At 45.7% G+C, this 13,024-nt stretch overlaps 6 protein-coding genes across 6 annotated transcripts; 4 read left to right on the top strand and 2 right to left on the bottom strand.

Moving 5' to 3' along the window:
• Window positions 1–1,724: 1,724 nt before the first annotated feature.
• Asppvi_004448 (uncharacterized protein) lies at window positions 1,725–2,144 on the top strand (the record flags this gene model as incomplete). The annotated part of the gene is made up of 3 exons (XM_043300401.1): window positions 1,725–1,890; window positions 1,959–2,066; window positions 2,131–2,144. 3 exons carry the CDS (start codon window positions 1,725–1,727, stop codon window positions 2,142–2,144), a joined length of 288 nt encoding a protein of 95 aa, XP_043156336.1.
• A 660-nt stretch (window positions 2,145–2,804) lies between these two features.
• Window positions 2,805–3,495, top strand: Asppvi_004447 (LysM peptidoglycan-binding domain-containing protein; the record flags this gene model as incomplete). The annotated part of the gene is made up of 2 exons (XM_043300400.1): window positions 2,805–2,866; window positions 2,934–3,495. 2 exons carry the CDS (start codon window positions 2,805–2,807, stop codon window positions 3,493–3,495), a joined length of 624 nt encoding a protein of 207 aa, XP_043156335.1.
• A 1,081-nt stretch (window positions 3,496–4,576) lies between these two features.
• Window positions 4,577–5,601, top strand: Asppvi_004446 (uncharacterized protein; the record flags this gene model as incomplete). Its single annotated transcript, XM_043300399.1, has 2 exons — window positions 4,577–5,000; window positions 5,066–5,601. The coding sequence occupies 2 exons, from the start codon at window positions 4,577–4,579 to the stop codon at window positions 5,599–5,601; spliced, it is 960 nt and encodes a 319-aa protein (XP_043156334.1).
• Window positions 5,602–7,368: 1,767 nt separating this feature from the next.
• On the bottom strand, window positions 7,369–7,765 carry Asppvi_004445 (thioredoxin domain protein; the record flags this gene model as incomplete). The annotated part of the gene is made up of 2 exons (XM_043300398.1): window positions 7,369–7,678; window positions 7,734–7,765. 2 exons carry the CDS (start codon window positions 7,763–7,765, stop codon window positions 7,369–7,371), a joined length of 342 nt encoding a protein of 113 aa, XP_043156333.1.
• Window positions 7,766–10,663: 2,898 nt separating this feature from the next.
• Asppvi_004444 (GFA family protein) lies at window positions 10,664–11,134 on the top strand (the record flags this gene model as incomplete). Its single annotated transcript, XM_043300397.1, has 2 exons — window positions 10,664–10,729; window positions 10,787–11,134. 2 exons carry the CDS (start codon window positions 10,664–10,666, stop codon window positions 11,132–11,134), a joined length of 414 nt encoding a protein of 137 aa, XP_043156332.1.
• Window positions 11,135–12,292: 1,158 nt separating this feature from the next.
• Window positions 12,293–12,913, bottom strand: Asppvi_004443 (uncharacterized protein; the record flags this gene model as incomplete). Its single annotated transcript, XM_043300396.1, has 1 exon — window positions 12,293–12,913. The coding sequence occupies one exon, from the start codon at window positions 12,911–12,913 to the stop codon at window positions 12,293–12,295; it is 621 nt and encodes a 206-aa protein (XP_043156331.1).
• Window positions 12,914–13,024: the final 111 nt, after the last annotated feature.

Genomic DNA, 13,024 nt, shown 5'->3' with positions numbered 1-13,024 from the left:
GTAAACAGCATTACCAAGCATGACTGCCTACTATTATAAATTATGACTTCTCTTGCTGCTTCTCCTGGCTTCATGTACTTAATAACTATCATAATCATACCATTGAATACAACTGCTCAATCATCAGTTTGTTTACTGTGTGTCTCATCTACTAAAGTATGTAGCAAACTAGCAAGCTTCAGTACCTAGGTAGTACCTACCTTGGTAATCATGTCTACGCAATCAGCGCATAGCCATGATTACCATATGGTATACCCTGTTGGATCCATTCCGCTAGGCGTTAAGCAGTCGGTCTAAGAACTTTAGGCAATCCCTTTGGCTCTTGCGAGTCCTGCCCTCCTTTTCATATTCCACTTGGGGTAATTGGGTAATGTCTACTTCACAAGTGGAGGCCAATACAAGTTGAAGCTGTTTGTCTTGCCTCCTCAGATAGATACAGCTTTGAATGTGTGTTAGTTTCCTTAAGTACTAATCCTAGTGTAATACATATACATGCCATTCCATCCTCATTTACTACTCTAAACTTATGAGTTACGTGATGAATAGGCTCTCATTATTCAGCGAACCATCTTCAGTTATACCGCACCTAGCTTGTCCATGGCCTGCGGAGATCGGTACCTTTTTGGGCACCGCGTATTTGGCACCATGAGCGATCATTGTGAAGCCTCAAAAAAAAGCCTTTATGATGGTGTCTCGGATTATCCCCACTATGATTTCCTAAGTCTTAGTCTACGGAGTACTCCTTAGAAGAAGGCTTTCCGGCAGTATCTATAATCCTGACTCTGGACTTAATTAATTTTGTCATGATTCCCTGCTGGTATATTATAGAGCATGAAGTAATTTTGCCAGTACTCCGTAGATGAAAGCTTATATTTCAGTGTCATTTTGGTATTGTTTGTTTGCACTGAATCCCATCATGTGATTGATGTATCTTGCCTGAGAGAAGTGCTGACACTGCTGAGTAATAACAGGAAGGCTTAAGATTTCAAGAATTAAGACCCACTTTGGACATGATATATACCTTATCCAGTATTAGTGCTAAATCGCTGATGTAGGTATTTTTAATCCAAGTTAAAGGGTAAAACTGGAGGAGATTAATTGGTTACCCAGTCTCTCGACTCTGGTGGTAGGTATCTACCACTGGTATTGGTTAACCCTGACTAGAAATGATACTAGCAATTTTATGATGAAATGGGCAGGACTGAAAATGCATATATACTGTTTTGTGAGTTATGCCGCATGGGAGCCCATCGATCCTGCTGCCTTGTTCTCTGTTTATGAGGGCTTTTCTGCCTCCTGTCGCCTGTTGGACTGCAAGAGAGCTGTTTTTCCTCCAGTGAGAATTACCCTCACGATGCTCGTTACTAAGTTAATATTGGGGCTATCTCTCGCTGTCGCAGGTAAAGCTTATGCGGCAACTCCCCTGTTCAATGGCCTTCAGTCTGCCATCTTCCTGACCACAACTTCGGCGGAATGCCTTTCAAGCTTTAACATATCCCTGCAATGCGATCCTTTGGTTTCTTGTCTGTACACGCAAACAGATTGGGTAGGGTGGAATGCAACAAACCTAACAGCGTTTGTCCTGCTAGATAAGGAAGACTGAGTGCAGCTGCTGATACTATGGCAGTCTTTGCACGCCGGAATGCTGTTAATCCTTGACCAATTTGAAAGGAATTGTGACATCGAGCTGCGCGGACTTGTCAATTCCCCTGGGCGGCTCGACAATGGATGCGGAGAAGATAGTTGACTTCTATGAGTACAAATACAATCTTATATGCCTGGCCGACGGCTCCTCCTGGTGTTTGCTTGAGCAGGATAAATGGTTTGTTGAATATCTTCTGACAGTCACTTGGCCACAATACACGGACAAGTGGTGTCCAGATTGGATAAGTCAGTCTTTTTTTTTTCCAGAGCCCTAGCTTGGCGGAAAATTCTGGTACACTGATGATGGCGCACAGATGATCCTCTTAATGGGACCAACGCTGTAGATGAAAACGGAACTGTGATTCTTCCTTATGACACTGTTCCGCCGCCTCAACCAACATTCAATTCCGGGAGGAAGGCTGGTGAGCTACAAAATATTTCCATTACATCTGATCTAACGATGAATAACTAAGTGCCTTTCTCCAGCACTTGACTACTGATATATCGGCAAACCCCCTGCTGAGGGCACGTTGAACTCTAGCTTGGGACTGGAGTATGACGAATATCCTCTTGAAATCCAGTGMTCCCCTTGTTTCCTGCAGTGATTCAAACTGGGGTTCATGTCTAGATGGGGTGAGATATATAAGTAATATACTCCTTCCATGATTTTACCCTAACCATCAGAGGATTAACCATCTCCACAAAACAGTGAAGTGAAGGCCCAGGCATGGGCAAATATCCAGAAAAACTATAGTTTTCAAGAAGATCTCTATATCTTCCCTGTCCTGGATCAATCAGGACCTCCATGAGAAAAGTAAGAGAGCCCCTAGATTACCCTCATTTTAGTGAATTGGGATCTAAGCTGAACATCTGTATCAAGTCGCCCTGAGCTACAATGGACTGGTCCTAGTAAATATGCGCGTACAGTCACTCTAGAAGCACCATGGGTGAACTGCAGTACATTCTCAGTGGAATATCAGGTAGCGACAGCTTCCCTGCGCGACCTTAATCGAGGCATCAATTGCAGGCGTATGGATAATGGAACATACTATCTTCCTGAACCCTGCGATGTTGCAAAAATTTGGGTCGATGGTGGAATCTGGGGAACAGAGCTCATCAAACCTGACGGCCCTTATTCCAATATATCATATATACAGTTCATGAGGTGGAATGCAGCTGCATTGCATGAACCAGTGTTCCCTGGAGATACTATTTGCATTGGGTATGCTCACAATCTTCTGTCCCTCTCCTTACATGATCTAGTCACATGCTAACAGAACGGTCCTTAGTCCCCCTGGAGGTGCATATGCTCCTCCTCCCGCACCTGCACCAGTGTCACCAAATGCTACCTACACCACTACAGCAGTTCCAGCATTGGGGACGCCTCCCGGAACCGTCGCTAACTGTGGCCTGTACTATGATACAGTGACCGGCGATGACTGTAATATGATTGCGATGAAATTCTCCATCACATTCAACCAACTCCGCCTGATGAATCCTCAGATCAATACAGACTGTACTAATCTATGGGCAAACACTTCCTACTGTGTAGCATTAGTCAGTGGCACCACCGTGACAACTACCGCCTCTTCCTCGGTCAGTCCAACTCCCACCCCTTCGTCAACCGGCACCTCGCCCACCAGCACGACATTGGCACCACCAGCGCCAACACAGCCTGGGGCCACTTCCTCCTGCTACGAGTGGTACGTTGCTGCGTCTGGCGATGATTGCTCTAAGATTGATAGCCAATATGGTATCACGTTTGCACAGCTGAGAGCGTGGAATCCATACTTGGACAGTACCTGCAGCAACCTCTGGGTAGATTACGCTTATTGCGTGAATGGGGTGTAAATATAAACATGTTTGAGTTCCATCAAATTCGGAAAATCAGGTCTMCTAGAGGAGAAAGAGGAAGGAGAGCCTATGGTAGATAGAGTCAATAGAAGAAATGCATTTGTCCAAGTATCTTTCATCAGCTTGGTCACAATGGAATTTCTTATAACAGGAATATTCTATATATTCCTTTACAGTTTCCAAGCTAGCCGGGCAATTGCTATGCTTCCTACGAGCTTTAACTTCGAAGTTTCTCCTACTCACTCTCGACGCAAAGTTACGACCTAGAGCCTTCACCATCTTACCATCTGGCCAGCTTACCTTCGGTGTGGGCCTGGGAGGTCTTTGAAAGAAGTCAAACTAGTGATCTCTGTAAAGTTTATACTATGGATATCTAACTGGTAAACATAATATCAACCAAGTTTGAGTTAAGCGCATCATAGACATGCTGGGAGCCTAGCTACAAGTTTATTAGCAAGGAGCTTGAGGCCTTGCAGAGGTGGCAGAATTGCCAGAAAATAAAGGCATTGAAAAAAGAGGTACTATGTCTTGCAGATATAGCAGTGAAATAAGGACATCCGCATAGGGGCATAGTAATAAGCCTAGAACTAGGGAGAATAGATAGGGTATCAGAGTGCAGTAAACTATGACAGCAACATATTTTTACGTGTATTAGGGGCGTCTATGTATCAAATCAAAGTACTTACAATTTACTGCATACTCGTAGATTATGAGAGGTGTAATGATGGGCACCTGCTAAACCAGAAGTCATGAAATTTTTACACACTATTCAGGATTTATTCAGTATGCCCCACTATGATTCCTGTATGATAAGAGTAGTATTGAACCTTAGACTCTGGTCCTCTAAGGAAGATTACCTATGAATAATTAATAAGAATAATAAGTGCATAAAAACATGCCAAGACCAGAACACAGGACCATAAACAGTATTGTATATCAGTATACTCCGTACACAAGTTTAAATACAGCATTACCAAGAGTCCACCAGGACCACCACTACGCAATACCTTCCTTGCCTGCTTTGACTCTCTCCGCTGCCTCCGACTCCCATTGCAATAACCACTTTACTGATATCATTATGGACACAATTCGTGAAAAACACAAATGTCTCATCAATGGACTCACGCACCTTTTCGCTCTATTTGTCAAAGCCCATTATATCTCCTCCACTGATGTCCTGTATCCACCTCAGGATGTTGATGTCGGACGTTTTCACAGACTCGGATTTGAACCTGAAGTGATTGATCTCGTCCAGCTCCTGCCAGTGCTTAGAGATGAAGCGATCTGGGGATATAATGAGGAAGGGGTAGAAATGATTCCTCGCGCCAAGCTGGTCAATTATTTGAAACAGCTAGAAGCAGATGTTGGAGACGACATGTTGCAGCGCTTGCGATGGGTCGACCATAGGGATAAGGATCGGCAGGGGATCTTTCCTCCGTCTATCCTTCGACTAACATTCCCTGCTTTTTATGGAGTAAATGTGCTGTATGACGTCCATAACCGTATGTTTTTTCCCTCTCTTCATTTTCTTTTTCGCTCCCGAAGCTCTAGCTGACCTCTGCACCAGAGACTATAATAGAATGGTGCCACCTGAATCAGAAGCAGTGGCAAGACTGCCCCCGCCAACCATGTGAAGTTTTCTTCTCGAAGGTCTTCGAGAAATTTAACACTCTCGAATACGTCCCATTCTTTGACCCGGATGGCGAAGCAGAAGTTCCGATACGCAAAATTATGGAAAACCCCATTCTATTCCAGAATATTTGGCCCGGCGGAGTCCGCCTTCCAACTGACCCCCAGGCTGCTATTCAGCAATATGGGGAGAATCGAGATGGCCGGGATCTCATACGTCGTAATATTAACGAATGGAGGGCTTTACAGAAGCTCTATCGCGACGCTGGCTGGGAGAGCGAATTCAACGGAGAGCTTTTCGACAATAGACGAAGGGATTTATTACGAATGATGGACGATTTCCAGGACCAATCCAGCGAATGGAGCATGATTCCACCACATAGGCGAACGCAGGATGAGCGAATCGCTGAGCGGGAGTTTCGTCAACGGCAGGACGCGTTTTGGGCTGAAAGCGCGGGAGAGTATTATGTCTGAAGTTTTGGTTTGCCTTGTGATTCCATATTCCCTTTGCTTACGCACCATGGCCATGAAGGTTTCGCTGTTTGTCTGCGTATCAAAACAATGAAAATCAGTGCTGCCTCTGATCCCAAGGTACAAGAGTGGAAGAAGAACACAGCTTTAATGAGAGACAGTGATTGATATCCTCTCTCTCATAATTAGTGAGTAGATATCAAATATGATCAAGCCTAATTGCACCCTCTGTAGATCATCGCGCTGCAGAGAATTATTCTATCATAACAAGAATCTGTATGATCACATGCAAGAAAGTGACTAAGGAAAGAGATTCAACATAAGACAAGAGATGTTCAAGTCTATGGCATCTAGGAAACACAGAGGATATCCCGCATCATCAGTATCCATAATTGTCAATCATCCCAAATATGCGATCTGACTCCTGCATGATGGTCTGTTGGATACCCATTATGAAAACCCGACTACATTGATACAGGTCATAGTCCACTTATTCCAGTCGATCATATTCGTCTGATTAATGTTCACCTCAGGAGCAGTCAAATTCTGGTTTTCCTCGTCGGATGGAATACCGCCCTGAAGTGCCATCGGGATTCGTAAATCGGCAGGGAACTAATAATTCCGATTCTGCTGACACCTCTCATTTTCAGGATCAGAAGGAACTTTTGCTTCAACTTGTGATAGTAGTACCGCAATGTCATACCTCTATTGCAATGCGTACAATGGCTCGAGAACATGCAATGGAGGAGGGAGGGAATCAACAGCACGATGAGATGAGGGACCCATTGACTCAGTCTCAGATAGGGTTGAATTGACGAGAATAACATTAATTCGGCAACGTTCTGTAACAATAGGGCGAGTATAAGTCTCATCTGCGAGAGGTCAGAAAGAGAAAACTCAAGGACACGGAGATAATTAGTCATACCTCTGGTATCATGGCCTAAATCAAGGGCAAACAGCACCAAAGTAACATAACTGAGTGTCACAGAGGGTAGTCCCGGGGTCCAAATTCTGTTCTGTCCCTGTTTACCCTTACTCTAATAAAACGCAATGAAGACTCATAAACTTGGCACACAAGCAACGAAAAGAGGTAGCATAGCAATGATTGCTTCCCATGACAGTGCCATTATGAAAGAAACAGATAATTAAATGCACGATGTGATATTGGCGGGCGAGATAGGATATCACTGGGTTTATAGAATTATCCTCTTGTTATTGCAGGTTAGTAAGGTATCGATGGCAATTATGGGAGGATATTAATCAGTGCTGGCATGTTTCTCTGCCATAGCTGTCCAGGTGGAGAATAAAGCAAAATATAACATAGGGTTTATATTAAACCGCAGTCAGCTGCAGCTTACAAGATGTAATTAGCTGGTATCATAGCTAGATATACAGACTATAAGGGGCAGAACTCGATTATTATATAAATCTCCTAGAGTTGCATAGTACGACTTTAGTAAAGTTTTCTATGTCTCAAGTAGTCCAATGTTCTTCACATTTTGATGTTAGTATATCATGTCCTTCGCTACCAGCTCTAGTGAACTGGAGCTTCAAAACTTGTAGGTCTGTCACAAGCTCGATTCTGAAGAACACGACGTCGTTTTGAAACTCAGTCGACCACGGCTTAGAGGCCAAGGTATTGCCAGCACAAATGGAGACGAGTCCTTTGTGGTCAGGTACAGTGCCATATGAGGACCACCCTCCAGACGTGTGTTTGGACTATGTGTTCGGGAATAGGAACGTGCCTATCTGGCGACCGGGTACACGGCTTTAACAAGATACCGTCTGGAGTATTTGGAGACCTTCCCGAATACGTGAACGGGAAACATCTGAGGTTAGGGTCAATACATCTTTGCCGTTTTCGACAAAGACGACGATGGGCAATTCTGTGTTGGAAAGGGCTCTGGATAGCATGGCGTGCTTTCTGACGTCGACTTGGTAGAATTTGATGGTTGTGAACTCGCCGCTCAGCTCCTCAATCTTTGAGGCGACAGCCTTGCATTTATCGTCCAACGGGGAAAGGAAAGTGACAACAACGGGTTCAGCTGAGTGCTCGACTTTCCGCTTATACTCATCGTCCCTGGAGCAGACTGCTGAATCGTAATTAACATGCCTAAGAGAAGTAGCCAACGTACGTCATGAGCTCAGCGATAGAGCCAGTAGCCATGCTGAACGGTATGGGGTGGGAAATGCGGTTGCAGTACTGTGACGATGGTTGTGGTGGAGGGGTGTTGTTGTGTGGGAAGGAGCTGGAGGGTAGCGGAATTGGCGGTCACCTGACCCGCCATCACCAAGCCCGAGCAAACCAGAAACTGACGCTGGTGCCTTAAATCACCAATGTAGTTACTAACGTAGCAACATTCTATACAGAAACAGTCGAAGAGTGCAGGTGCTGACATACTGTATCTCTGCATGATGTTGGCGTAATGAGAATGCCCGAATCTGTCAACCAGTGGCGGGTTGAACGGCTGCAGTAGATGTCTGGCTTCGCTCAGGATCTGCTGGATCATATCAGCAGCTTTCTTGGGGAGTTGATGTGTGACAAGAGTTAAATTGAGCTTTCATCAGGTTTTGTGGCTCATCGAGAGTCATTAGGAGGCGCGTGAAGTGCCTTCCCTGTGTTATTCAAGACAATTCAGAGTATTTTTTGCAGTGCGAGCGCAAAAATCTTGCATTTTCCTTTCAGGTCCTTCTTAACGACCTTTTTTTTCAGATAATCAGGAATATAGCAATGTCTAGATCGGATTATCATTTTCCGACTCAACGACCGAGCGACAGACGCTCCATCTTCAACAGCCAGGAATCAGGCATATCGCATCCAAAGCTAATCTGACAATCCAGACGGAATACATACATATGCCTCTTGAGTTGGACACCATTGACTGGACCTACAATGTCGTATCCAGCTTCCGTAGATTATTAGCTCTTTCGGTCCTCGATGCGCGATTGGGCAAACAGCTGAGCATGTGTGAACAAGGCGACAAGAAGCTGGGCTATCCGTATTTGATCGCTAGTACAGAGTAAAGTCACCCTGTAACACTAGACCTGAAGTAGCAAAACGGTAGCGGAACTTTGTTAAACAAGACTAGGTCATCTAACTCGATATGAACTGCAATACCAAGTGTACGGGCAAATACATGGTTCGATACAACAGGTCCACATTCCATTGTGTATTGAGTTATTTGCTTATAATATGGATATACTCCCGACATCCTCTGGCATTGGAGTCTAAGCTCTCAACAAACATCGCAGTGTTCCAATCTACAAAAACTATAGAGGGATTGTACCGTTGTACTGTTGTAGACATAAATAACAACCGCTTGTTATCTCAGGCGATGAGGCAGGTGAACTTGCAATTCACCTTCAGTCCACCTTCATACAACCCCAAAACCAAAAGCCTGACGTTACCTCAGCCTGTGCTTTTGGTGTAGTCTAGGCCATGTTTCTGCTGCTGCTTCTTGCTCCGAAGTCTTCTCATTCATACACCAAGCCTGATTTCTGACATGCGGAAGATGACAAGAAAATGCCTATATGAGCACAATTCCGGCGTCATCCAGCTGAATGTGGAACGCTTAGAGCTGAACATCAACAGAAAAGCGCCGTGGGCTGTTCTTACTAACAAATCCACCGACAGTGGAGAGAAGCCGGCACTTATTGATGGTCTAATCAACTGTGCTTTACACCCTACGCTGTCCAGAAATGCCGGGCTCTCCTGGATCTTAAATCGACTACGAATGAAGTGAGTGTGTTAGAATCTAGGTGTTCCGTTTGATCTGACTCTAAACACCTTTCAGGTATATTAACGGCGTGAAAAATGTATCTGCTAAAAGCCAATTTTGCATAAGTTATGCTATAATCTACTGCCATCTTTCGCACTTTTATCCAAGTGCTAGCTGCAGTAAGAACTCTTCAGAACGTGACAGATCTTGGGGTGCATACGATGCCATTAGTACCGTTTTACAAACGCATTTTTGCCATTGTAAAGATATCATGCTTGTGCTGTGGGCCGATCCAAATATAAGCTTTTCTAGGCTCCAAGCAGAGGAAGAACGCCATGCTATAATGGCTCGGCTTGAGAAAGTACTTTGCCGCGCGGACGAGCTCTATCACACTCTTGCTCAACAAGGGTGTGAATTTTCGATTTTTCCATCTCCAGCAGCATTCGAGTTGTGCCTGGACCAGGCCAAGGAAACTTGGGGGGTATTTAAAGAGGGTGACTGGGATCATAACCGGGGTGCTGAATCCCGCGTCTGGCGCAGCATTGAACCAAATACATTAAAAAATGAATTATCAAGCAGCATAAGCACAGAGGGGAAACCAGGCTATTGGATTCGAACAAGCTTCTTTGATCGGTTCGAAAGGGAGGACATGCAATTTGTTTGATATGAGAGGAGTACGGGTATGTGAGAGTTCCACTTGGACTGCAAGTGGTTATAGACTTCAAGGACCTGTCCGGTTGGAGACTTCTCACTGACTGCGATTGCAAGAAAAGGATGTCTGAATTCTGCAACCAGAGACCTGTTCCAATCTATCGAAATCTACGGTCTAAATTTAGACATGGTTATGTGTTTCCTGATGTTAGAGGCCGAAACGAGTCCGCCACCTGTCGGGAGTGTGAAGAAAATAAAGTTATTCGGGATCTTAATCCTCGTCATCTGAACAACAAAGAAAGGAAAGTCATTCGTCATTTTCTACTTGTTAGATCTGGATTGATCTATTAGGTTCCGATCCTTGACAATTGTGGGCGATCATACGATCCATCAACGACTAAGTGGCGCTCGGAGAACATACAACAATGGCTTGGCAATCCGCCCCGCTGTAGATCTCGATCAATCATCTATACGGATTACAAACTACAATTCAATCCAGGTCTCGGACTCCCACTCGAGTGGTAACTAGGACATTAAACTCTCTGTCATACATGGCATTCGAAACGATCATAGTCATCTGACCAAGGTCGAGATTTTAAAGAAAAGTCTATATATCAGCCTTGGACACTACGACGCTCCCATTTCGTCTCTACTGCGAATATCACTTACACCAAGCCACACAAACATTCTCCATCATGCCATCTGGCTCTTGTCTCTGTAAAGCACTCCAGTACGAATATAGCGGCGAACCTGTCTCCAAGGTAAGCCCAACCCAGACCCTGCAGCCGCACCACAAGTCCATACTAACATGACTACAGGCAGTCTGCCACTGTCTCACCTGCCGGAAATTCAGCAGTGCAAGCTCCGTCAATCTTCTAGTCCCTCAGGATCACTTCCACCTTGTGAAAGGGACTCCAAAGGGATACCATCAAACCCATGAGAGCGGCATGCACATGACCCTCCACTTTTGTGGAAACTGTGGCTCTCTGCTGTACAAGACGGCCGATCGGAAGGAGTTTGAGGGTGGTGTGATTGTTCTAGCTGGGACGCTGGATGATCCTCGCGCTCTTGATGATGCCAAACCCGAGGCGGAATTCTTTGTCAAGCATCGAGCTTCGTGGTGGCCGGCTCTGGCTGATGCGAAGCAGTTGCAGGAGTTTGACTGAATTGTATCTAGTGCATGATCATCTTGAGTCCTTTTGAAAAAGTCGGTTGAAAAGCTTGGACGGATAATTGATAATAATCTGATTGCTTCTCTGACTTGAATTGTATAGGATAGAATTGAAGACGTGCGTAGCCTGTGTAGAATCCTCGTCTATATATGAGAACTTTTGACTTGGGACGGATCTTTCAGAAATAATACTAATGAGGCAGCTACCGATACATACCTCAACGCTTGCCTATTCTAAGTCATCAGTTCAAGTGATATAGATCGACCATGATGGCATTGTCCACATGGAGAAAGAAACATATTAGAAGCAAGTGTCGCTGCATAAGGGCAGATTAGTGTAGAACACCATGGCCAACTCATAATAGCTTCCTGACAGGCTTAATGCTTTAAATGAAGCACTGACTATGCACAATAATACCTATAGTAATCTTGAAAGGGAACCGCTCCATGGCAATTCCACACACAGTGCATCACACACAAGTACTGAGTGATCTGCCTTAAGGCTGGGTGTAGATTTGCCTTTTGGCAATGAGGGAGGCTTGCTGATCATAACAACGCACAATTACAGCAAAACTAAGTGTATTTGTATCATGTTGTTCCTAAGTTGTTCCTAAAGTTAGTACTGCCGATCAGTGGATCTCTATGGCCAAGCCTCAAGCCCTTGCCGGAAAGGAATCCGGGATCAGCGCCGAGCGGGTCAGCGCGCCGGTCCGTTTCACGGCATTCCTGTCAGAGTGGAGCATGCTAGGGTTTAGCCGGTTCTACATTCTATCGGAAGATGACCAGCACGGTTAACCCCCTCAGGCCTGTCGGTGGGTCTTTAATGCTTTTAATATCCGCGGCCGGGTAGTATAGCCTCACCAAGCGCTGACAGCTTGACGCAGCATAAGCTGACCTGACTCTGCTGTAGATACATTTATACCACGAAAAGTCTACTCTTGCCCTTTTGTATCTGGGTTGCAAACTACCCTCTGACTCCGCTTTCACTCACCATGACCTCCCTAAGCCATCTCAAGGACCCATTGCCCTGCGACCAGAATACCTCGCTCCAGCCCAACAACCATCCGGGTTAAACAGCACAGCAATAGCTGGTCCGCTGGCGATTTCACCATCTCCACAGTTCCAAGCGGTGGCTCCCCGCCGCAGACCCTCTTCACCGTAGACGGCGCGACTTGGCCTCCGTCAGCCCAGCGGAGGCGCATCCAAGAGGCAACAGGCCTGCCGCTCTTCGAGATCGCGCGGAAGCGACGCGACGTGACGTGGCTTGTCCATCTACCGGGGAAGCCAAGAGAAAGACCATCCCCGGCCAGTAGCCACCATCGTTCCGCAGCGGCACATGCTCAAGGATACGTTCGACATCCACTTCTGTAATGCGGCTGGCGGGGACGATGGGCGGGAAGAGATTGTTCTGAGCGTGCGAGGTCAGGATATCTGGAAGTCGAGAGCGCATGTGTACTTTGGGGATGCGTTGGTGATGACCTCCAAGTTGAAGCATATGGTCTCGGTTTATATACCGGGGAGGAGGCCGGAGTGGGAGATTGAGGTTGCGGAGGGGATGGATCTCTCGGTAGTATGGCGGCTTTCTGTCCTTATCGCTGAGTACTTCCGACTTGGCATAGGCATCCATCATCGGGGTGCTTCTGGCTGCTATGCTGTACCAGAGCAGTACACCACCGCCACCGTCATAGTACTTTGTGGGTTGTACGGATGTTTTATTAGGTGTTGCGGTCGGGATACCTGAGAAGGCTTCTTTGATGTAGTTCGGCAGATGCATTGATGTCGAGCTTACGTGGAACGTGCAGTGCTAGTTTGCTATGAAAGGATTTGACCTGTAATAACACAAGCTACGAACAGCAATCCAGCCTGGGCACCTAATTTGTTGACT

This window comes from Aspergillus pseudoviridinutans, assembly GCF_018340605.1.
Source record: "Aspergillus pseudoviridinutans IFM 55266 DNA, scaffold_3, whole genome shotgun sequence".
NCBI classification, from domain to species: Eukaryota; Fungi; Ascomycota; class Eurotiomycetes; order Eurotiales; family Aspergillaceae; genus Aspergillus; species Aspergillus pseudoviridinutans.
The sequence above is the reverse complement of the archived record's forward strand: the minus strand, read 5'-3'. Positions and strand labels throughout refer to the sequence as shown.